Source organism: Canis lupus, chromosome 38 (genome assembly GCF_011100685.1).
Source record: "Canis lupus familiaris isolate Mischka breed German Shepherd chromosome 38, alternate assembly UU_Cfam_GSD_1.0, whole genome shotgun sequence".
Classification (NCBI taxonomy): Eukaryota; Metazoa; Chordata; class Mammalia; order Carnivora; family Canidae; genus Canis; species Canis lupus.
In genome coordinates this window covers 3808854-3835064 of record NC_049259.1, presented here as the reverse complement: position 1 = coordinate 3835064, position 26211 = coordinate 3808854, and the positions used below count along the sequence as shown (strand labels likewise).

Here is a 26211-nt window from a genome sequence, read left to right as displayed (position 1 = left end):
ATAAAATTTTGCAAGCTAAGGAAATAACTAAAAATGAAGGTGGTCTTGTATTTTTAAAGAGACCAATTACCCCGAAAACAGTAGACAAAATAGCATTTACTTTTCATTTTACAAAAAGCATTGCAGCAATACCCAAATCTGCAGTTTCCAGATCCCATTGATGAAAATAACACACTCGCCCAGTAACTTAATGAAGGGCTTCTTATGAAATAACCACCCCTGAGGAACATATTTACAAAATTACAACTTTTAAAAATTGATTTTACTAAAACATAAAAGCAACTTTGCTTCCCCTTTACTTCTACTATTTATGGAAGGTAGCATTGGAATTCTTATATCTTTTCATTCATTCAAAATACTTAAAGTATATATATTTATCATACACCAATTGATTTCTATTTGAAGCCTCCTTTTTTGGTGGCCATGTGAATCAAAAGAAAATTAGTGCGATATATTGTAATAATGTATTATTAAATCTGAATGTGCCAGCAACTGTTATCTGCTTACATTTATATAATTTGGCTATCTTCTCTGATATCCATCTTTTTTTATCTTGATGTCTTCTGCTATATTTTAAAGGTTTTACTGCATTCAATAATTTTTAATTAAATCATTTTTTATAATGAATTCCTTCCAAATAAACTTTGAAAAGGTCACCAAAACTTGTATCATTTAAGAAGACAAAATACTTTAATACCTCTTATAACTCTGTTTGGCTTTTTTCTATAAAATCTTCCATGACTGAATAATATATTGCTTGAGAGTAAAATGCATGACATTGTACATATTTGAGTCATCTTTTTCAAAATATACTTAATCCTGATCTCTGTAATACTTAAGACAGTTATTCAAAAGATTGGCCATGGTGAGATATATACTTTCACTGTCTTTTGCTTAGAAGCATTCTGATACATATTTGTTCATTCATGCCATTCTTTGTTCCAAAAAAATATCCAAATAAAGTTATGAAAAAATTCTAATTTAAATATAAAATAAGAGTGCCTGGGAGGCAGTCGGTTTAGTATCTGCCTTGGGCTCAGGTCACGATCCCAGAATCCTGGGATCAAGCCCGACATTGGGCTCCCTGCTCAACAGAGTCTGCTTCTTCCTCTCCCTCTGCTGCTCCCCTGCTTGTGCGGTCTCTCTCTCTCTGTCAAATAAATAAATAAAAATCTTTAAATAAATAACATATGTATGCATGGCCTGAGTCTCTTTCTTCTCCATCACAAATACATATATGGTCCTGGATGTCCTGCTTTGTCTTTAAAGCATTTCTCTCGCTACCCTCAAACTGTCTCTGACACCAAATTTAAAAAATGATTTTGATGCATCTAAAATCTGACTCACCTGACACATTAATAGAGCCAATGAGAGAACTAAAGAGTACCTACTGACTATGGTCAGGCATGGCCGTACATAATCCTCAAAATAATCCTGTGATATGACTTCATCCTGTTTCATAGTATCAAGTGTCTGTATGCTGATGACAGCCAAATTTCTATCATCAGTGTAGCTAAGCTCCAGATGACACAATTTTGGGAGTTTAACAAATATATTAAACTTATCATGTCCAAAATAAAAATCCTGATCTTTCATGATTGTGACAAATCACAATTATATTCTTCTGGTTGCTCAGTCCAAAAATGTCCAAAAAGGTTGCTCAGTCATGCTATTCTCCTTCTGTTCCTCCCACATCTAATCAACAATTCCTGACAACAAGACCTCCAAAATACATCTAGAATCTGAGCACTTCTAATCACTTCCATACTTGTGCCCTTGCCCAAGACAAGGTTTACTTCTCTGGCTTAGATTAGTCCCATAAACTATTACTTGCTTTTGCTCAACTAAGAAGCCAATGTGTTTTTTTCTCTTATTATTCAAATTCTTTTTTAAAAATATTTTATTTATTTGACAGAGAGAGAGAGAGAGAGCACAAGCAGGGCGAGTAATAGGCAGAAGGAAAGGGAGAAGCAGGCTCTCCACTGAGCAGGGAGCCTGATGTGGGGCTCAATCCCAGGACTCTGGAAATCATGACCTGAGTTGAAGGCAGATGCATAACCAACTGAGCCATCCAGGCACCCCTCTTATTATTCAAATTCTATCACTTTTCTGCTCAGAATCTCTCAATGATTTTTCATTTTAGAGTGATAGGCACCGCCCTTATAATGGCCTAGAAAACCATTGTTTCCCTATCAGATCTCAGCTTTTACTACCTTTCTCATCCCTTCATTTCAGCTGCAATGGCCTACTTGCTGTTTCTCAAATCATCAGATAAACTTCTGTCTTTGAATCTTTGTCTTTTCTTCAGCATGAAAAGCTCGTATTTCAGAATGTCTCATGGCTCACTACCTGAACTTGATCAGGTCATTGATCAAATATCAACTCCTTGATGAGGTCTTCCATCACTATATTACTTAAGTTGGACACACTGTTACATCCTTGAAATCCCTGTTGTTCTTCTCTGCTTTTTTTCCATTGTGGTATCACCTTCCAAGATGTTAAATTTTTTTACTTATTTATTTTTTATCTGTCTCCCCATTTGGAATAAAAGCTTCATGACAGCTGGAATTTTTCTGTTGGTTTCCTTGTTGAAACCACAACACCTGGAATGGTTCTGTCATAGTGCAGGCATTCAGTAAATAATTGTCAAATAAATGAATAAAGTAATGGATGAGAATATTATATCAAATTTTCCATATAAAATGATTGAGAATGAAATGGAGTATGTATTTTCTCAGTGTTAGTTAACTTTGCCAGTTAGTCAGTCACCCATTTCAAGCTGCCAGAAACTGGTGATCTTCCATCTCTGTCACAGTTCCCTAAATTTATGAGCCCCATTTACAGCATAAACACTACCAAACAGAGGGAATATAAGTTGTGATTAAGACATGCAGTTCCCAGAAAGTCCAATTTTAGCTGCTGCTTTAATGAGAGAAGTTTCTGAATCATGTACTTTATAATAATATGCTTCATTTTGGTTCACATACTATATTAAAATTCAGGTAAAGGGCCAACTATCAAAAGGCCATAATAATTGACAACTATACTACAGATATACTTAATAATATTTTTAATAGTATTAAGTTTGCATCACCAGATTTGAGCTTCTAATAAGAAGCAACTATCTTTGTATTTCACACATAAAACTTAAGCTTTCACAATTATTTGCATGATTCAATATACCCCCACATAAGATCCTTTGATTTATCTTTTATTCTTATATCACCTAATTATTTTAAGAGTAAACATATAATTTTAAATAAATATGTGTATATATGTGTATGTACATAAAGTATGTATATAAATTTTCTAATTTAAAATTATTTACATTGCTAACTTAACTAGAATCAAGCTAATATTCTAATATGCAAAATCAACTATATCTTAAGACATTAAAAGGCAATTGTTGGGCTTCATGGAAAGCTTAAAATAGTCTCAGTTGGCAATACTTTGGCCCTTTGTCATTCCCCCTTCTTTCAATCTAGAAGGAGATTAGCCTAATAGCAAAGCAGACATTCTGTGATTATAAGGACAGATCTTGAGAATGAAGTTCAGCCAAAATGTACATCAGGATTAAGTATGGACAAAAATGTTAGAATTTTTTAAAAATGTAAAGAATTAGGTGTACTGTTGAGTCAAATGCTCTAGATGCTATTCCCCAGACTTTTAATTTATAAAACAAATACCACTCCTACTTTTCATCATACTATGTTATACGGAGCAGAATATATTTTTAACCAGTGAAATATTCTTATTATGAATAAATAAAATTACTGTAAATTACCCCTTTCCTTACCTATTCCTAATGAATAAATAATTCTTCTCCTTACCAAGTAGGGATATTCCAGACAGTCTCTGGATCGCATCACCTACCTCCTGATTATACTTTCAATCTCTGTCTCCTCACTGGCACTACCCTATGAATTATACTTTAAAAGCAAACAGAAAACAAACAGCTAAATACACAAAGATGCACATGCAAACATAATTAGAAAAAAACTTGCCTTGACATTTCTGTGCAATACAGCTTTCATTATTTTTCTTTCTCATCTTCATGGACAAACTTAATGAAATAGCAGCCTTCAACCAGGCTTCACTTTCTTATCCTCTCTTTGTCTATTCATCCTTTCTCAAAATGAAAAAGTCTCCACTGTTCAAAATTATTTTCTCAGAAGTTCTCAGAGACCAGTAACCTACTAAATCTGTTTGTTCAGCATCCATCCATCTTAAACCATCTATATTTTTAACTATCCAGTGTTCTTTAGAAATCCTTATTACTTTTTATTCTATTACACGATACTGTATTTGCTTTCCTTTTTTTCCATCTGTAACCTCAAAGTAATAACTTCCAAAGAAAAAGTTTTAAGTTATCATTTCTCCAAATCCCCACTATTTCTACTTTCACCTCTACTGAACTTCAGTAGCACTGTACCACCTCAGGAACCAAGAGAAGCAGTAATTCCCTCCATCAGTTATATCTGATTAGAAAGCAAATATATACACATCAAACTCCCTTTTTCTTCTGCCAAACTCCACATTTTATAGTTCTCTACTGTCTAGAGTCACTGTGGGAGATTTTCTTTTTTCTCCTTTCTATATTCGTATCTAACCAGTAGCCAAGTTCTGTAAATTCTAACTTTGCAGTATATTTCCTATCAATTCTCTCTTTCCCATTATCACTGAGACCAAATATACAACCTCTTTGATGGAACAAATGAAATAATAATTTTCACAAAAGTGAATCAAAGGAAAAGAAAAAATTTATATTTGATAAGGATGAAATGTCATCAAGATGATCAGTTAAATGTCTATCAACTGGCCTAGATAATTCATGATGATTTAAAATCATCATGGTCTATGTTCAACAGTCAATAGCAATTTTTGTCCAAAGAACAATCTCCTGTTCATTTTTCTAATGAAACTGACAAATAAATAAAAATGTTAATTTATTTAACAATAAGAAACACCACTGCCAAGTGCACTGAATACTCAAATGTAAATGAATTAAGTGAAGGGGAAAAATTGTAGTGCCAAAATACAGAGTAAACTCTCAAGGAATAAAAGGGGAACACTTTTTTGAAGTGATCTACAACTTACTTTACAACATACAAATCACTTAGAACTGGAATGAATATATTAACATATAGGAAAAGAAAATGTAAGATCTCAAGAGAGCTAATCAGCCTTGGAGGCTCTATAAGTCAAGGTATTGTCTAAGTTGCTTAGAGATTCCAAACTACCAGACAGCACTTGTCAAAATTAATATTCTCCTTATATAAAAGTCCAAGGGTAGGCAATTCATCCTTAATATGTGGTTTCTATCTTTGTCTTCATTTCCACTGGCTAGCAGAGAACTAAGATAAGGATGAAGCTGGTAAGTCTATTTCCAGAGCCAAATTAGGAACTCCATTATCACTGTGAACTCTGTCACAGTGAGTATTGTGAACACTAAAGCAGCTCTGTCACTAAAGAGCTGATTTTTTTTTATCTCTAACTCTTGACTCTTCTCATTTGTTTTAGAACTCATATTTATTATTTTCTTTCAATACCCATAATCTATATAACACTTTATTTAAAAACCATGAGACTCTTAACTATAGGAAACAAACTGAGGGTTGCTGGAAGGGGGTGGAGGGATGGGGTAATTGAGTGATGGGCATTAAGGAGGGTACATGATAATGATGAGCACTAGATGTTATATGCAACTGATAAATTATTGAACTCACTAAAAAATAAAAAATAAAATAAAATAGATTTATTTTTAAATTAGACTATTTCAGGTTATATATTATATTTATTTTTGTTCTTGTTGGATCCTAAAATCTCTATTTTTTTTCACTTTTTATCAACTAATACAGTACACAATAGCTCATGAATATCAACTATTTTTAGTTAAAATCACCACTTATCATAAAATGAAGTTTTAATAATATTACTCTCCCCTTTTTTAATGGAGAAATTTTAGCATTATTGTATGCTTTGTTTTCAGTTGGGGGTTTGATAATCCTGGAATAAAACATTTCTTAGAGTATTCAACATTTTTCCCATTATAGTATTTAATTCAGTTCCCAAGTTTGTTCTCTTATTAAATATCAAAAATTTAAGCTCTCTAATTTATGCTGATGCTTAAGGGCAAAATTTCAAACATGTTCTGTTAATAAGTGAATCCTGACTATAGCTGCAATTAATGCATAATACAGAAGACTTGATACTAATGCTTAGTCCAACAATATACTTAATAAAATACTTAGATATGAAAATTGAGTGATCTGTTCAGATGGTTATTTATGTTCCAGTGATGGTGTATATCTGATTCAGGTTCTTGAATTTAGAAAATACAAAAATTCTTATAATTCAATAATCAAAGACAACCCAATTAAAAAATGGGCAAAGGTAAAAAAAAATGGGAAAAGGTTCTAAATAGGTCTTTCTTCAAAGAAAATATAGAAATGTCCAAAAAACATATGAAATAATGTTCAACATTATTAGCCATCAATGGAACAAAATCCAAAACCACAATGAGACACTATTTTGCATCCACAAAGATGGTTATAATAAAAAACATAGACAATAACAAGTGTTGCTGAGGTTGTGAAAAAAAATTGGAACCCTGCTACATCACTGATGAGAATACAAAATGTTAGTCTTCTTGGAAAACAGTCTGGCAGTTCCTAAAAAAAGGCTAAAAAAGTTACCATATGACTCAGCAATATCCCCCACAGAAATGAAGGCATACTTCCACATAAAACTCTTTACATGCATATTAAAAGCATTCTTATTCACAATGCTAGAAACAACCCAAACACGTATCAGCTGATGAATAAGAAAATAAATATTCATACAATGAAATATTAGTCAGTTGTAAAAAGGAATTATAATATGCATGAACCTTAAAAACATGATGCCAAGTGAAAGAAGCCAGTCCAAAACCAAACCAAACCAAAGCAAAAAGCAAAGCACCTATTGGATGATTCCATTTATATGCAATACGCAATGTCCAGAATAGGAAAATCTACAGCGACAGGGTAGATTAGCGATTGTGTAGGGCTGAAAGGGCTGGGGGAAAATGTAGTCATACTAAAAGGTGGAGCATTTCTTTATGTAGTGATGAATACGGAGTGATGAAAAGATTCAGGAATGAGTGGTAATGTTTGCGTAAGTCAGTGAATATGCCAAAAACATTAAATTGTACACTATAGATGGGTGATTTGCATTGTATGTGAATTATGGCTCAATAAAATTGCTATGAAGAAAGTTAATCTGGTGGACTGTAACATTATTGTGATACTTAATTGTGAAGTAATTTTGATAGTCAATCTTATTTATGGAAAATCCTTAAATATGTAGTAACAATGTCTTCGACAACATTACTTTCTTTTTTAATAAGGCAAAATTCATTAAAGTATATTGGAAAAAGTTCTATTTTAAGGATCACTGAAATGCTTTTTCAACTTATATCAAGTGAAATTTGTTCACTAGGGCAATATTGTATGCCAATAAATAATATTTACTAGGACTTGAGCAGTGCAATTTAACCCGTCTATAATTAATGATGTATATTAGTGTTGATGAGCCTCATTTTATAATTTATACAACAATAAAATGAAACTAGATAGTTCTAAAGTTGTATGGCTATGACAAAGATGGCATGGCAAAATAATGAATCCTGTGGTAAGTTTTATGAATGTTCCATTAATTGGTGTTAAAATCACTTTCAGTATTTTATTTAATTTCATCAAAATGTTTCAAAGAAAAACAATTTATTCCCATAATCCTGTTACATCTTTTCCATTTGCACAAATTAAAGGTTTGTGAATGCATAAAATAGAAATATTTTCATTCAGAACTTTAAGAAAATTGTTCCTTGGAAAATCTTACTTCTCAGTAGAGTAGAGACATAATTAGAAGTAAGAGATTAAATCTACCTGAAAATACTGAAGAGTACTTGCTACTTTCCAATTAGCAACTTACTCCATCTAGTATTAAAATTCAAAAAACTTAAAAATTTAAAAACTTAAAAAATAAATCCACAAAAATATCCATTTTTTTTTATTTATTTGACTTGGTATTTCATTTAAATAACTACCAATTAACTTACCAAATTTAAATAATCATCTCCACAAGTACCACAGTAAAATTTACTTAGAAAGTCAACATTTTACCTAAATACCAAATAAGGAATAGGAAAAAGTATAAAATGCAATATAGCATTTGTCTCTTCAAATAAGAGTGGGGACTGCGTTCACAGATTATATTTTCTTTGATCATCCAAGTCAAATACAAGCTTCCTCATAGAACAAAATGGTATGATGATATAACACTCCCTCATCTACCTTGAAATGCTTATTTAAAAAGTAATTTCTTTTATACTACATTTGCTATTTTTGTCAAGTACTTTGTTGTTCTATAATAACTGTAAAATTTTAATTTTATATGTATATATGTATATATATATCATCATGTATATATAGCTTTGAAATAAAAACTTACCTTGGGAATAGAAAAAAATGACTTTAAGTTCTCATACTAATGATTGTCTCATCCTGATTTTTTTAATTTTATTTGCTAAGTATTTTCAAAATAGAAACAGGGATCCCTGGGTGGCTCAGAGGTTTAGCACCTGCCTTTGGCCCAGAGCCTGATCCTGGAGACCCAGGATCGAGTCCCACGTCGGGCTCCCTGCATGGAGACTGCTTCTCCCTCTCTGTGTTTGTGTTTCTGCCTCTCTCTGTGTCTCTCATGAATAAATAAATTTTTAAAAAATCTTAAAAGAAAAGAAACGAAATAGAAACAGTACTCTAATCCTAGACCTAACAAATGATATAGACACTTAGAATTTTGGATGAAACAAATTATGTCAAGATGAGTTAGAAAAGACAACAAATCACTGTCAATTCTTTACATTTTGGAACCCATCCCCCCACACACATCCTTTAACAGGTCTGTATTTGTCTATCTATCTCTCCAACTATCTGTCAGATGAAGATAACTCACACAAATACAAGTATAGGTACATATCTAGCTATATAGCTTGGCTTACTGTGCTTCTAAATCATATAACTGCATTTATTTTTTTATAATTTAAAATGCATTATCTTAAAGAAAAAATATACTTACTGCCCTCTAGAGGTATGAACCAGTAGTGTGATAAGTGTAGATGTTGCTGGACATATACAGTTTAAAGCTAACATGGCGTATTTAAACTCTTCTTCACAAACAACATGATCTGTTTGAAATAAAATAGGTAAATTAGGATAATTTACCTTGGGATGGTAGTACTTTAATATGAGAAATAAAACAGCAAATAAAATTACAGAAGTTTCAAATAAACACATTTATCTTAGAGATGTTTTTACATGTGCAATTTTCCCCAGGAAAAATGTTTGTTTCATGAGAGGGTCCTATATTTTGAGTTAAGTGACCAAGAGGAAAGGAGACTGTAGCACAGTTCTGTCTTTAATGAGATAGGCAGACTTTGGCAAAATGTTTAATTTTCCTATATCTCATCTATACAAGGAGGTGAGATGTAGATAGGTAGGAGGTGCAATCTGGAAAATAAATCAGAGACTGTATAAAGTCTCCTTTAACACTGATAATTCTATGGTATGAAATGCAGTCGTATTGATTTAAAGCATTACTGATTTATCAAATTCATAGTCACATAGCACATAGAATTATTAAAAGACGTGGTAGACCATATTTACATAACACTCAGATTTTGTACAATCAAAACAACTATGATATCAGGCAATAAAAATTAATGCTAAAATACATTTAAATTTAAACTGTACTTTGACCTCAAGACCCACAGTCATAAACACAAAAGATGATATGATTCAATTGGGAAAGATAATAAATGTTGATTGAAGTCAGTGACATAGAAACAAAGAATGTGCTAAAGATAGCAGTGCATGAGAGGTTGCAGGCCACATTAAAGGGGGTGATGGTACTCAGCCCACGTCCATTACTTTCATACAGAGATGAGGGTGCAGATGCCAGATATCCAATTTTCCACAGAGGTCATATTTTAGAGAAGTGATTAAGATATGGTTTACTTTGGAAAACACTTTCCCCCTTCTCTCCCCAAGTAAACAATTATAGCTGGTATTAGAAATGAAGACAATGGGGATCCCTGGGTGGCGCAGCGGTTTGGCGCCTGCCTTTGGCCCAGGGCGCGATCCTGGAGACCCAGGATCGAATCCCACATCAGGCTCCCGGTGCATGGAGCCTGCTTCTCCCTCTGCCTATGTCTCTGCCTCTCTCTCTCTCTCTCTCTGTGACTATCATAAATAAAAAAAAAAAAAAAAATTAAAAAAAAAAAAAAAAAAAGAAATGAAGACAATGTGTAAAGTTCTAGGAAAGTAAATATTTCCAGAGAATAATTTTAGCTACATTAAGAAATAGAAGGTTGAATTTTTAGGTGAGTCGGATGTCTACAGAATGAACACATGGGGCACCTGGTAGGCACAGTCAGTTAAGTGACCTACTTGTGGTTTCAGCTCAGGTCATGATATCAGACTTGTGAGACCAAGTTCTGCATTGGGCTCCACATTCAGCATGGAGTCTGCTTGAGATTCTCTGTCCCTCTCCCTCTTCCCCTTTCTGCTCTCTTTTTCTCTCTCTCAAATAAGTAAATATATATTTTTAAAAATGAGCACATACCCAGCATCACTTACAAAGAAACGAAAGATTACTGGAGAAATGGTGCAGCAAATGCTCAGGATAGATAAATAATAAACTTACTAATGGTTTTATGAATTAGCGTATGAAAAAGCCCATTGTTTTTTCTTTTTCTTTCATTTCCTTATTTGTTAATTTTTTATTTTACATTTTGTAGAAGAAATTGCTACAGTTACATCTCAGGATTTACAAAAAAAAAAAAAAAAAAAATCAAGGACCTGATAACAAAGTCTTTGTCTCTCTCTTTTTTCTTTATTGTTTTTGCAGTGTCTATTAGCCCATCAACACTAATGGAGGCAACATTACACATAAATACATATTATGTTTTACACAGTTTTATTATACAGCTGACTGTGAAAGCACAGGTATGAACTTGTATGGATCCACTTATACAGATTTTTTTCAGTAAATGTAATACGTACTATAAATATATCTTCTCTTAACTTATTTTTTTTAAAAAAATAACATTTTCTTTCCTCTAGCTTACTGTATTAAACAATATTGGATCAGATTGGTTGAAAATCATTGCCTTAGATAAAAGATTTGATATGTCATGGGATTCCTCATTAGATTAAAAAAAATCTGTATTATTTTCATAAAAAAGAAATCGAGTTAGTCAATATGGATGACTGACAGAGCAAAATGAAATATGATAGAATATTCAACTAGATAATAATCTTCATTTGCATAAATTACAAATTTGTACAAAATTTAAACCTACTTTGTAAAATAGAATTGAATATATCTTTAGACCTCTCCACTTAAGATCAAATCCATGCCCCTCCTGGGACATTTTAAAAATACTAATCACTATCCCCTAACCTGAACTGAAAAATATTTTTCCTGCTACTTTGCCCTTCATTTCCCAATGTCATATGAAAGCCAAGATTTACTGATCATACCACTAAAATCTCTATCTCTCCCACTTTCCTCACCTCCTGGAAGCCTAGCTATAGGCTTCCAATCCTTATCCATAATTGTTAAGCACCAGATATCAGCTTTTATTAAAAAAAAATTTCTTTGTAAACCCTTTGTAATGTAAACCCTACATAATACATCTAAGGAGCAACCTTTGCTTTAAAATACTACTATTTCTGCAGCTATGTGAGAATATTTATACTAAGTGGAAAAAATAAATTTCAGTGTGGGAATTGCAACCAAATAATTTCAGGTCAAGTCAGATTTCACTACCAACAGAAATTTCTTTTCTTTTCTTTTTCTTTCTTTCTTTCTTTCTTTCTTTCTTTCTTTCTTTCTTTCTTTCTTTCTTCTTTCTTTCCTTTCTTTTCTTTCTTTCTTTTTCTTCCTTCCTTCCTTTCTTCCTTTCTTCCTTTCTTCTTTCCTTTCTTTCTTTCCTGCTTCCCCTTTTTTTCAGAATTTTCTAGATTTTGGTATTACAGCTAAGGGATTGTAAATCTTTATTCAAACTATGATTACCTTTCAACTAGACAAATACAACAGCCTCTTAATTGCTCTTCATGTCATCCAACTCTTCAGCATTCCACTCTTGAGATTCTCTGTCCCTCTCTACTCACTACTCCCTCACTACTTTCTAAAACCGTGCTGTCCAATTAGAGTTGCCACTGTCACATATGGCCATTTAAATTTAAATAAATTAAAATAAAATACAAATAAAAGTTCGGTTCCTCCATCTTACTTGCCATATATTAATAGCAATCAAGTGCTCAATAATATTTGTGGTAACTGACCACAATATCAGACAATGTAAATATGGAACATTTCCCTTAACACCAATAACTGGACAGTGCTGTTTGATTAGCCAAATAGATTAATGACCTTCCACAAATCCTAAAGCTTACAAGATATATTTCAAATTCCTTAAAATGTCATTCATAGACTGGTAGAATTTGAGTAACCTTACTAACATAATACACCACCTTCTCATGACTTTGCTCAGCCACATGGCTGCTAAAATTGCTCATCTATAATGGTAAAGGAGGTAGAACATATGGGTATACATGCAACTTGGCAGGTAGATGTACAGGTGGAAATTCATGAAAATTTTGTTTTTATTCCTATGGTACTATTTTCTTTGTGCAGTCAGTGGAAATGATGATTAGGGAAGAGTTTGGAAGTAAAAGGAGAAAATATGGCATGGTTGTTTAAGAGAATGAAATAGTAAATAGAGCAAAGAAACACAGAATGATGTGTGGCAGCTCACCAACCCCAAGAAATCAAGGATTGTGAATTTAAAGAGGGAAGATTCTGCGGGTTGTCTTTTGCTTATTTTGTTTCTTCAGGCCATATTCAAATGCATTGAAGTAAACACCATTTCTGCCAAGGAGACAGAGAAAATTCACCACCAGTGACTTTTGACAAGTAACTCTAACTAATGGACAGAAGGTCAATGAACAGAGGAGGAATTAAAGTAATGAATTATAAAATAATTGGAAGTCAAACAGGTTAAGAAGAAAAGACAAGATATGCAGGTGTAAATAATGGTAAACATCCGGTAGAATCAATTAATTATAAGCCCAAGTGTAGTCAAAGGATAGTTGGAGTTCTGTGCTAACAGATGTAAACTGACCATGGTCAGAAATAAGGTCATCAGGAACAGAGATTATGGAGGAGTCACATTAACAAGTAATGACATCATTTGCAGAATGTCCCTCTGGAAGCGGGTGCTGATATAGGAGAGTGAACAAGAACATTCAAAATAGGGAAATTACAGGTACACAAGTCTAGGGCATTGAGAGAATCATTTTCATGGCTATCAATGTCATTAACACAGTAATGTAATGTAACGACCCCACAGTATTGGAAAGAGTGAGTGAACTAGAAGACCAAGTGCTTTTCAGCTCAAATTTTTTAAAAGATTTTATTTATTTATTCATAGAGACACAGAGAGAGATAGAAAGAGAGAGAGAGAGGCAGAGACACAGGAAGAGGGAGAAGCAGGCTCCATGCAGAGAGCCAGACGCGGGACTCGATCCAGGGTCTCTAGGATCACGCCCTGGGCTGCAGGCAGCGCTAAACACTGCGCCACTGGGGCTGCCCCAGCTCAATTTTTTAATCATCTGCTTGTATTTCCTTTTTGGGATATTTCCAAGCCCCAAACTGCCAATTTTTATCAAATAATTTCCTAATTAAAAACATTAGTAAAATTATATAAAATTTAAGTATATTAAAATGCATAATTGAGAATTGTATCTGTAACAGAAATTGCTATTTTTCCTTATTATCCATTTTCTCCTCTGTATGCAGAAACCACATGTCTATGTGGTTCCATATCTATGGAAGCATGTCTAGAGACATGTTTGTAAAGGACAAGAATACTAATGTGTGTTGGCAGCACTCTGCTGATTTTAATCAGGTATGCATAGAGAGATGATCTGAGGTAAGAACTGATCACTTTGCAAGCAGAGAGAGAGAAATAAAGCTCTCTTAAGCAGGGTATTATTTACTGAAATCCAGAAAGCTAAATCAAGTGTCCAAGAAAGAATCTGGACAGTTGCAGAATCAAAAAGTGGACAGTTGCAGAATCAAAAAGTGAACTATATAGCAGGAGATGATACTCTTTCAGGGTCTTTTTTTAAAGATTTTATTTATTTATTTATTTATTTATTTATTTATTTATTTATTTATTCATTAGAGACACAGAGAGAGAGAGAGAGGCAGAGACACAGGCAGAGGGAGAGGCAGGCTCCACTCAGGGAGCCTAAGGCAGACGTTCAACCACCGAGCCACCCAGGTGTCCCTCTTTCAGAGTCTTTGTCAGAGGCCTTCCATTAAGACTTCTCCCAGACCAATAAAACCAGACCTGTAGCAAGAATCAAACTACTGCCTTCCCATTCAAACTTATTTTTTTAGATGATGCCAAGGTAGCTGCCATTACAATATAGGAGATATGAACAAGGCAACAAAGTAGTAGTAGTAAATTAAGTAGGTTTAAGAAAGTTCTTGGAGAAGAACTTTGAGCACAATTACTGACACATGGAAAGGAATAAAAGGAATATGCTCCAATTTGAAATTTCCCTGTGGCCAAAGAGAATAGTGAACAAAGAGACATGCTTATGAATAGACAAAGGAGTAACTCTAATAGTAGAATGTCTAATAAGGAATTTATTACACAGTCTTTGCCATGCTGACAGGATTTCATCATTGCTATGGACCAAAGACTGCTGTGTGTCTCCAGTTCTTCTGTTTTCCAAACACCAATATTTTATTACAATTATCTTGTTTCACTATTTTATATTATATGCAATGGAGGTGGAGGCAGTTAATTAATTTATTGGTGTGTGTGTTGCCAGACCCTTAGGAGCCACTTCTAGAACTGACTTTGCAGTATCCAGATGTCCTGGATTTTAAGTTGGGTGCAATAATTGATATAGCTCTGTGGAATATTATTCATAATACTGGATGAGTCTCTCAATATATAAGGAAAATATTGTACATAAATACTTAGGTAGATAAGGATTTGAATTGTGGCTGAAACTACTATCACCCATATTCATTCTCTCCTTCTTCCTTATTTCCTCCCACCCGTCCTTAAATTTTAGCTAGGTGCATGGCTGCCCAGGTAGAAACTACATTTTCCAGCTTCCTTTTAGTTAAATATGGTCACATGACTAGGTTTGTCCGGTTTCTGTATTATCTTTTCTGTGGGCAAAACCACTTTCCCTGAACTCTTTCCTTCTTGTTGGTGAAACCACATAATGGCAAAAGCTCCATTTTGATTATACTGACAGAGATAACTCCTTAGCAATGATAAAATTGGTTCATTTTTTTCTTTATTGTTTCTAATTTCCCTCCCTGGTTGAAGAAAGCAATAATTTCAAAATTATGTGCATCTCATATCTTCTCATCCTTTTAAAATTTCTGTGTATTTGTATTGATTTAGATCCTTCTTGTTTGTGGCTTGCTGTTGAAGCATAAGCACATGAGATCAAGTGGTGTCACCACTGCACGTGCCAAGCCATGGGCAAATATTGATCCCTCTGAGCCTCATTTGCCTTATTTTTAAAATGTGAATAATAATACTATATGCCTCATAGGATTTTCTGGGAAGAAAAGTTCTCAATGAGCATGAAATGCTGATTAGAATTCTAAACAAGTATTTTATATCCTCACAATAATGCATATTAAGAACAAATTTAAATAAACTATCTTGAAATAATGCCAATAATATATTTTAAAAATTTAAGTAAAAAACAATATAACACAAATTTATTGTTAAGAAATTAAAGCATGATCCTAGTTTTGTAAAAATACTGACTTCTGCAGGTACACTTATATACTCATATGTCTGTGTGAATAAGCATGTGTGAATAACCACAAAAAACTGTGAGAGCAAGAATCTAACTATTAACAGTAACAACTTCAAGGAGTATGCAAGTTTCCAAAACTTATGACTTTTAAAAATAGTAGGATTATGTGAGATTCTTGGTTTTTTTATTGTTATGTTTATTATTTTTAATTTAAAGGCTTTTAAAATCAGCCATTATAACTAAAGATAAAAGTTTGTAGATATATATGAATCAAACCTATTTTCAAGTCCCTTTTACTTTATGGAAAATAAAATTGTTAATTACATTTTAACAAGTCAGAATCTTTTTTTAAAGTCTGCCTCAGTATTTTCCAAGCTCTTGTATGATTTAAAATACTAGAAGCTTCTTCCATGCAGTTGCTAGGTAACAGGTCTTTGGAAAGCAGTAACAACAGTGAAAAGTGCACTAAGCCAACACAGGGTTGTGATTTACAGAAATCAAATATCCTTTGGAAAAGAGCTTTTAAACAGAAATACAAAACAGGATAATTTTTTAAAACCGAGTGTTATTTGTTTTTATTTTGTGCGGAAAAGTTTATTACACAGACTGACTGAACAAATTGTGTTATAAAATCTCTCACATATCCTTTGCTTATCAGACTGTTTATAAGCATGAGTGGGTCGATTGCTATGAAAATTGCTTATTTTTCCTTAGAGGAAAATGGATAATCTCTAACAATTGAGCTTTATTTTGACCCTGTTGCTTTAATCAATAAAATAACCGACTGGCGAATGTGTGTGTGTGTGTGTGTGTGTGTGTGTGTGTGTGTGTGTGATGTGTCTGTGCACATGCACCCATGCATGAGCACACAGCAGAGACTTTTGCCAATTCCAGGATAGTTGACCCATTCAACTGCTAAATGTCTAAGAATAGATTTAAGTAAACCTTTAAAAGTCATTCAGTTTCACGGGATTTAAATAAAAGAATACTTAATATATAAAACATAGCTCCATTTGAGATTGGCAATATCCTATAAAAGTTATTGCACCTCAATAATACAGAGTAGAAAAAGCTTGCTTGATTTTCTAATTCCTTGAATCCTCGCATTATTTTAATGCTACAATTTTTTAAATGTATCATACTAATTAAATGCTCAAAAGAAGAATCAAGTTCCCTGTATTCTAGAGCAAAACATTTTAATTCTATTAACCTCTCTTTCTTTGAAACATGTCAGAAAAACAGCAGTTTTAATATTTTTTAAGAAATTATTGTCCTCATAACTCTGATTTCTTTAGGTTTTAACCAAAATTATTCTTTCCTCACTAGCTCATCAATTTGATGTCATGAGAGTTAAGAATACAGTTACTGAACCATCTTAACAGTAATAATACCAAACAATATTTTAGCTTTTATCTTAAGTGATACATATGTATATGTGTTTTTATACATGTGTGTATATATATATTATAAAACTTCACAAAAGCTCTATGATGTATATTGTATTAAACTATTTTCAAGGGCACCTGGGTGACTCAGTGGTTGAGCATCTGCCTTCCGCTCAGGTCATGATCCCAGGATCTTGGGATCAAGTCCTACATCAGGCTCCCAGCAGGGAGCCTGCTTCTCCCTCTGCCTGTGTCTCTGCCTCTCTCTCTCTCTGTGTCTCTCATGAATAAATAAACCATTTTCAAATAAGGAACCAGATGTACAGAGGTAAAATAACTTGCCTAAACCCATTAATTTAAATTCAAACTACTGATAAAGAACTCTAGAAAAATTTTACAACTTTAACATTGGTTAACCAAAGCATTAAAGTAAGTGATATATTCTAGTGGTTTCCCCTCTCCTGAACCCACTTTAAGGATTATTGCTTGCTACCAGATGGACAAATGACTCAAAAAGCCACTAAATTAAACTGATGACTGAAAAAATACAACCACTACGTCCCCCAAACACCCATTATTTAATGAGGCAGTTTGGAAGGAATGAAGTCAAACTTGACTTTGAAATCAATTTCATTATTTCACAATCACACACACACAAATTGCAGCAGGACTAAAATGATTTAAGTCAGTGATTCAAAGGGATTTGGAAAGATCTCTAGATTCATTAGAAGCAAATATACGGTTATACTGTGATAAATGTTACCAAACAAATGAATGAAGGTTCTCTAAAGGGATACAGAACACCTTTCCTGCCCTGGAGCAAATCAAAAAAAGCATCCCCAAGGGAATGATGTTTAAGCTAAGGTTTTAAGGATAATTAAGAATAAATTATTTGAATGGTGAAGAAAGTAAACAGAGGTAAAGAGGTAGGAGAATATTTAAATTTTTATGGAAGTTAACAATAACAAAAAGAGGTCTAAGCATTAAAGAGAATATATTACAAGGTTGCTGACAAGAGTATGCGGCAATGAGATTTGGCATAGAGATGAGAAGGAAATTGTATTATAATACTAGGAAAGTGGAAAGTGATAAGTGGAAATGAAGCAACATTTGGAAAATATGGCAGCCAAAAATTTGAGTAAATTTTTTCTTTTTTTAAAAAAAGATTTTATTTATTCATGAGAGACACACAGAGAGTGGCAGAGACAGAGGCAGAGGGAGAAGCAGGCGCCTGATGTGGGACTCAATCCCAGGACCCCTGGATCATGACCTCAGCCAAAGGCAGATGTTCAATCATGAGCCACCCAGGCATCCCAGTAAATTTTCATGTATTGGCTTAAGGGAATTAGAAAGATAAAGTTTGAAATTGTAACTGTACGAGCAGGAGAGTATTTTGATAAGAAAAAAATCCACCCTGTTAAGGGCCTCTGAGCTGCCCAAATGAGTTAATGGTAACATGGATTTGACCCACTAAGTGATTTTCTTTTTCCAGCAGTGCTCAGCCAAGGAGCAGGAAAAGAGGATCCATCCATGTAGGATGTTGCTTGTGTGCATGTTTCTTTTCAATCTGGAGCCATAAAAAAACAAAAACAAAGGAAATTAGTATAATAATATGAGTTTGGTTGAAATGACAGCCCATAGACTTCAGGCTATTTAAAGAAGGCAAAAGAAAAGAAAGAAAGGTTAAAGCCCAGCTAGAATCCACACCAATGATGCTTTAGCGCATTTTAAATTTATTTTCAGCTATTTGTGCGATTTCTTAATTTCCAACCCATTGCAGACAAATATGCATTCTATTATGCATGACTGGTATAGAACTCGTGCCATGCATGACTCACCTATGAGTCTTACCTTTGATATGAGTCTACTTGCTTTCCAAAGAGACAACACACTTATGCGCTTGATGTCTCAGTGATGTTAAATTGCTATCAAAGTTGCTAAATGCTTACTTTCAATCGCTGTACTTATCTTGTAGCCTAGCAAAAGTCTGCAGACTGAAACTGATCTTTGAACAACACTCTGAATAGCACTGCATTAAAAGCCTTCATGAGGCAAAAGGAGCATGTTTAGGTGGGTTGAATAAGCAAAATAGAAACAAGGAAGATTGAGTTTGGATACTGTGAGGTTTGTAGAGTATAAATAAGACTGGAAATATGTGGGATGATGTCAAAGTCCAGGTATATAATCCATTACATATTTCTTTCATTCCAAAAATCTGAGGGAATTCTTGTCACTTAAAGTGGAAAGTGGATCTTCTGAATCAAGCATTCTATGAAGGTTAAAATATAGTAGCTTAGCACTTGTAAAAAATGCATGATAAAGTAGGAAAATGTTGTAAATGTTGTCCTGTGCTTGACTTAAAAGATCATTAGTTTTGGAGTCACAAGATATAAGTCCAAATCCCATGTCCTTTAGCATATAGTCTTTAGGTAACTATGCTTAGTATCATATTAGACAAATACATATAGTTAACTCTGTCTTATAAAAACATAAACTTCAGATTGAAGTAACACAGTGTAGCAATGCAGTAAACTATAGAGTCTCATACCTAGTAAATATTTTTATTTTATAAAATAAAGAATAAGTGGATATATGAGCTTATATGAGTGCATACTTTTCCCTCACCAATAAGGGAAGACACTACAATTTACCTGATCCTCCCAGGCAAATGACAACCCATAGCCATATTTATAGTTATCAAGTGTAATCTGTGATAGCTGCTTTTGTAATGGCACAAAACAGATAGACAGATGATAGATGAAGATGATAGATGGTTGCTAATGTCAACTAGATGTTCATCTAACAATCTGAACAAAGTAAAAGTAAAGTACAAAAGAAGACTGAAATTTCAGTTTTACCAGAGACACATGTAACATAAAAGGAATTCCTCAAAGGGAGTTAGATTTAATGGGTAATTGAGCCAAATGTTATATCTAACTGAGTCCTTGCCTACTTGGGTGTTCTTCCTCAATACCACCAACTTTCCACCAAACAGACCCAAACAGATATGAACATAATATTTATATCAACAAATTCTAAGAAATCAAGTAAGTTGAGCATTTCCATAATTCACTATTCACACACTCTTTTTTACTTTAATGGCATAATTCTAGAGATCGTTACAAATTCTACCTTAAAGAAAGTAACTTTTGGAAAAGTAAACAGATTTGAAGTATTAAAAGATGAATCCATGGACAATCTAGAGGCAAAAAGCACAAAAGTACAAAAAAAAGAGATAAAACTTGTTAGTTAAAAGCACCATAAATGCAATCCAAATACAACTTGCAAACTGAAAAAAAAGCAATTTTTAAAATGTCAAAATGTTCATAATTTTAGAATATGAAAAAACTATAATTCACTTAAAGAAAAATAGTCATTTCTGTAGAAAATAAGAGCACAGGGATGTATTTTATATATGAATGAACACATAAATTAAATAAACAATGGAAAAATGAAAATAATCTGTTAGTAATAAAAAAACTGAAAATTAAAATGAATGTAGTGACAATACTACATATCTCTTAACAGCACACATTTTGGAGACAAAGAATATGAATTAAAACACTGGTTCCACCACTTAGTATGGCATCATCAACATTTTCATTAATAACTTTGTGTCTTCGTTTCCTCATCTGTTGGCCCTTGAACAACACAGAGGTTACGGGCACCAACTGGTTTGCATAGATGGCAAAACCACATATAACATTTGGCTGCCTTGGGATCCCTGGGTGGCGCAGCGGTTTGGCGCCTGCCTTTGGCTCAGGGCGTGATCCTGGAGACCCGGGATCGAATCCCACATCGGGCTCCCGGTGCATGGAGCCTGCTTCTCCCTCTGCCTGTGTCTCTGCCTCTCTCTCTCTCTCTGTGACTATCATAAATAAATAAAAATTAAAAAAAAAAAAAACATTTGGCTGCCTTGAAACTTACCTACCAATAGTCTCCCATTAACTGGAAGCCTTGCCAATAAGCATAAACAGTGGATTAACACATATATTGTATATTATAGTATTATATACTATATCCTCACAACAAAGTAAGCTAGAGAAAAGAAAGAGTTACTAAAAAAATTATAAAAGAAAGAGTTACTAAAAAAATTACAGTATAGTACTGTACTGTATTTATTGGGAAAAAATGCTCATATACGTGGACTTATGCAGCTCAAACACATGTTCAAAAGTCAACTATACTAATAAAATCTACCTACACTAGCAAGCCTCCTGGAGCACTAGTGGTTCTCATATCCTGGTATTCACAGAATAGGCTAAGCTGTGTAACCAATAGGAAACTGTAGAAGTAACAGGGTGAGACACACAGGGCTGTCACAGAAGGTACCATGGCTCCTGCCTTGCTCTAAGTCAATGTTTTCTGGAGGAAGCCAGTGCCACATAAGGACATTCAAGTAGTCCCAAGGAAAAGTCCAAGGGGTAAGGAACTGAGGTCTTCTGCAACAGGCAGCACTACCTTGCCAACCACGTGAGTAAAGAGTGAACCACACTGGAAGCAGATCTTCCAGCCCAAGTTAAGTCTACAGGTAACTGTCCCAACTGACATCTTCACTGCAATGTCATAAATAGCCTGATCATTACTTCTCTCAAATTCCTGACCCAAGGAAAATGTAAGATAATGTTTACCATTCATACCACAAAGCTTTGGGTTGATACACAACAACAGGTAACTAATATATGACTTGATAAGGTTTTGATGAAAGTTAATTGAGCTAATCTACAAAAAGTGCTTTAGAACAGTAGTCCAGGGCACCTGAGTGGTTCAGTCAGTTAAGTGTCTGACTCTTGATTTGGGCTCAAGTCATGATCTCAGGGTCATAAGATCAGATGAGGAACCTGCTTAAGATTCTTTCCTCTAAAAAAAACCAAACCAAAACAAAACAAAAAAACATAGTTCTTGCTCCTAATAAGCACTATATAGTAAATGTTGACAGCCAATATTAGCAGAACTATAATAATATAGTTCTTAATATTCTTTTTCATTTACCCAAAAGGCAAGAGTTAAAGGAATATCACCCACTCTTGCAAAAGTAAGTTATACATTTCTGAGGAGCAAATTGGCATTGTGTATTAAAAATCCTATAAATACACATACTATTTAACCTAAAAATTACACTAGATAATCATCTTAAGCTTATCACACAAGTTCAAGAAAACCTCTTTTAAGATATTGAGTATTTACTTATTTATTTTTTTAAGTCCTAACAAAACCGAGTCATAGTAAGCTGAAAAACAAAGAATATTGAATACACAATCCAAGGAGAAACTGATTTCATCAAAGTACTAATCTACAATTTCAACATATTACAAATTTCTCTTCATTAATTTCAAACACATAAAACTTCTAAAAATTGTTGGAAATAACTTATTAATTCACCTTGATGATTTTTAAAAATAGCTAGCACTTTTTAAATTTCCCCTTTTTTTCATTCTTCATTGGAGCTCAGTTAACAATCTCAAGGAGGTAGCTACTGACTGATCATTGGATTTAGTCTCTGTGAATATAGGGATACAGAGTAGCTTAAATGAGAACTTGGCACCAATGAAAGTTATTGCTATATTAAGGTATTAAATGGCATTTGTCATGGGTTATAAGATATAACAATAGGCTAATTGCACAGGTTCATAAATGCATGTACATTATCTTTTACCAACATAATAATGATATTTCAGTTCACATAAACAAATTATTATTGTCTATACAAACAAAACCCCTAGTCATAATTAAGTGAATAACATGTTCCCTGCTTAGATATAACCATTCCCGAATGTTTTTATAGCATTAATTACAACTAATAATTTGGAACTTGTGGGAAAAAATGTAAAAATGTAAAATCTGTAAATTTTAAAACAACCTTTATGAGCAAAATCACCTTCTAGCTAGTATTATATTTCTATATAAAATGAAATAAAATTCATTATACATGAATTATATTATAAAGTTGTTACCCTACTTTAAGGAATTCCACATCCTACTTTTCCATTTATATTGCCCTTCATTTTAATGTAATTTCTTATAAGGACTTAGGTTGGATAATACATATACACACCACATCTATTATCTTATGTATCTATTCTCACATGGCTAGACATATTGCTTCTTTCTACATTTATTCTTATAGTAAATAAAACTCAATAAATGTCCTTTGACTTAAATGTTGTGTGCAGCTTATATTATTTCCTCATGAAAACTTCATGTAATTGTGTAAACAGATGTTAGTGATCTCTATCCTCTTCAGATTTCCATATATGCATCCTTTTACTACTCTAAACGATACACTCAAACCTATGCTCGCCATCAAGCAATTCCCAACATTACCGCCAGAGCGGCATTCTAAGAACACACATTTTAATATGAAAGGCTGCTGGGGAATAAAACAAAATGACGCAGAAAAATTTACAGGGATCTGTGTTTAGATTTCTGATGCTCTTATTCTGTGCCACTCTTCCCAGAATTTTTCTTACTACAATATGATGAAACACTACTTTCATATTTGAAAGCTATCTGTGAGATAATAGAATAGATATATGTTGGTCTAAGTCCCCAGTTCCTGGAACACTTGTATTTCCTGGAAGATAAGAGCCCTAGGAGTTTCTTTTGTTCTAATATTGGTCTTTGACCCAATCCCTAACACAGGCCTCCTAAAACCCTTGTAAATTCTGAAATGGGAAGAACACCAGGAGCATCTTTTGTCCTAATGAGGTAACTGTGGATAGATTCCTAGGTGACTCCTGGATGGGAGCTGGTCACCAGGAAGACCCAATCGTGATTAGAAGAGATTGAAATTTTCAGCTCTACTGCCCATCCTCCAGAGAGGGGGCAGGGACTAGAAATGGGGTTAATAATTGCTCATGCCCATGAGAGGAAGCATCACAAAATCTCAATAGTAGGTAGTTAGGAAAGCTTCAGGTTGACAAATATATCCACACATTGAAATTATATATCTCTTCATATGGATGTTTTCTGTATCCTTTTTCATGTCCTTTACTAAATTGGTAAATATAAGTGTTTCCTTGAGTTCTTTGAGCCACTCTAGCAAACTAAGGAGGGGGTTGCTGGGACCTGTAATGTACAGCTGGTTGATCAGAACCACAGGTGACAAACGACATGCAATTGGCATCTGAAGGGGGGTGGGGGAAGGACAGTCACTGAGTCCTCACCTGTGGGATCTAATGCTATCTCTGAGTAGACAGTGTCAGATTTGAGTTGAATTGTTAGGGCATTCAGCTGGCATTACAAAGAATTGCTTGGTGTGGGGAAAAACCTCCCATATTTGGTGACCAGAGAGAAGTGATGTGTCCTAGATAACTAGTTGAAGGATACTAACAAGGGTGAAACACCATAAAAAGAAACTGGGTTTTCCCTACATAGGAGAAAAAACTAGATTGTCCCCCCTTTTCACTATTTCATATATTGTTGCATATTTTTATTTTACTAAGTTAAAGTGTGACTTCTGAACATTCTTACTGGATAGTTCAAGTTTTTAAATCTTATCCTATAGTATACTTTTAATACTAAGATACTATGAGTCGAGCACCGTGCTTGCCACTGAAGATACCAAGCATTTAAGAAACTCATATTGTAGGGGAGCATGGCTGGCTCAGTCAGTGGAGCATTCAATTCTTTTTTTTTTTTTTTTTTTTTTTTTTGAGCATTCAATTCTTGATCCTGGGATTGCAAATTCAAGTCCTATGTTGGGTGTAGAGATTACTCAAAAACAAAATCTTGAAAAAAGAAATGCCCAGGTGGCTCAGCGGTTAAGCATCAGCATTCAGCTCAGGGCGTGATCCTGGAATCCGGGGATCAAGTCCCACTTCAAGCTCCCTGCAAGGAGCCTGCTTCTCCCTCTGTGTCTCTGCTTCTCTTCCTCTCTCTGTGTCTCTTGTGAATAAATGAATAAATAAATTCTTTTTTAAAACTCTTTTTTTTTTTAATTTTTATTTATTTATGATAGTCACACAGAGAGAGAGAGAGAGGCAGAGACACAGGCAGAGGGAGAAGCAGGCTCCATGCACCGGGAGCCCGACGTGGGATTCGATCCCGGGTCTCCAGGATCGCGCCCTGGGCCAAAGGCAGGCGCCAAACCGCTGCGCCACCCAGGGATCCCCTAAAACTCTTTTTAAAAAGTTTCTATTCCAGAGTTAAACATCTAAGCAACTACAAATCAATTAGTAAACGGCTATAATACAACTTATATTAAATGGGAGGATATACAAAAAAGAGATGAAGGTGTCAAAAATAAAATCATTTCTCGCTCTCTTTGGTTCCTACAGTCAATTGTCATTAGGTCTACAGGATATATCTGAAATGATTCATGAATATGTTCTCACCTTCCACATCCATCATCACCACTCTGGTTCAATCACTCAGTCTCTCTCGCCTGAACACTCTTAATAGCTTGCTAAATAATCACTCCTATGAGGTTCCTTGTGTCCTCTCCACTGTATTCCACATTTCCCTTGGAGTTACTTTATTATCTAGTTAAAATATTATACCTTTACTTATAACTATCATCAGTGGATCATTACTTCACCAGCAACATTCCAATTCCTTAGTAAAGCCTAATTCACAGTCTCTCTCTCTCACCTTTGTGTGTGCATCATATTTCTTCATGCAGTCTGTTTTGAGGCAACTTTAAACATCTCAGGATAATATTATAGTGGTAGGATATTATAATAGCCTCATATTAGGATCTCATTCTTTTAGGTCTAAAAATCACATTTTAAGAGACTTTTCAATACAAAAGCAATTATTCCAGGGATAAAGATATTAAATCATGAAAAGTTTACCTAAAATAGATCTATCAGATTGACTAAATTCATCAAATAAAATCTGATGAGACTAGAACATGATTGGAATCATGAGTTTTGACCTATATGGAGGGTGGCAAGGGCAAGGAGGGGGATCATAAG

At 33.9% G+C, this 26211-nt stretch overlaps 1 protein-coding gene across 7 annotated transcripts in view; it reads right to left on the bottom strand.

The window, feature by feature from the left end:
• The window catches only part of KCNT2 (potassium sodium-activated channel subfamily T member 2), a 372756-nt gene that overhangs the window by 129330 nt on the left and 217215 nt on the right, over positions 1–26211 (bottom strand). For all 7 annotated transcript variants that reach the window (XM_038586089.1, XM_038586091.1, XM_038586090.1 and 4 more), the window contains exon 14: positions 9118–9226. In XM_038586089.1, coding sequence (XP_038442017.1) covers positions 9118–9226 — 109 coding nt within the window. The remainder of the gene's footprint in view (positions 1–9117; positions 9227–26211) is intronic.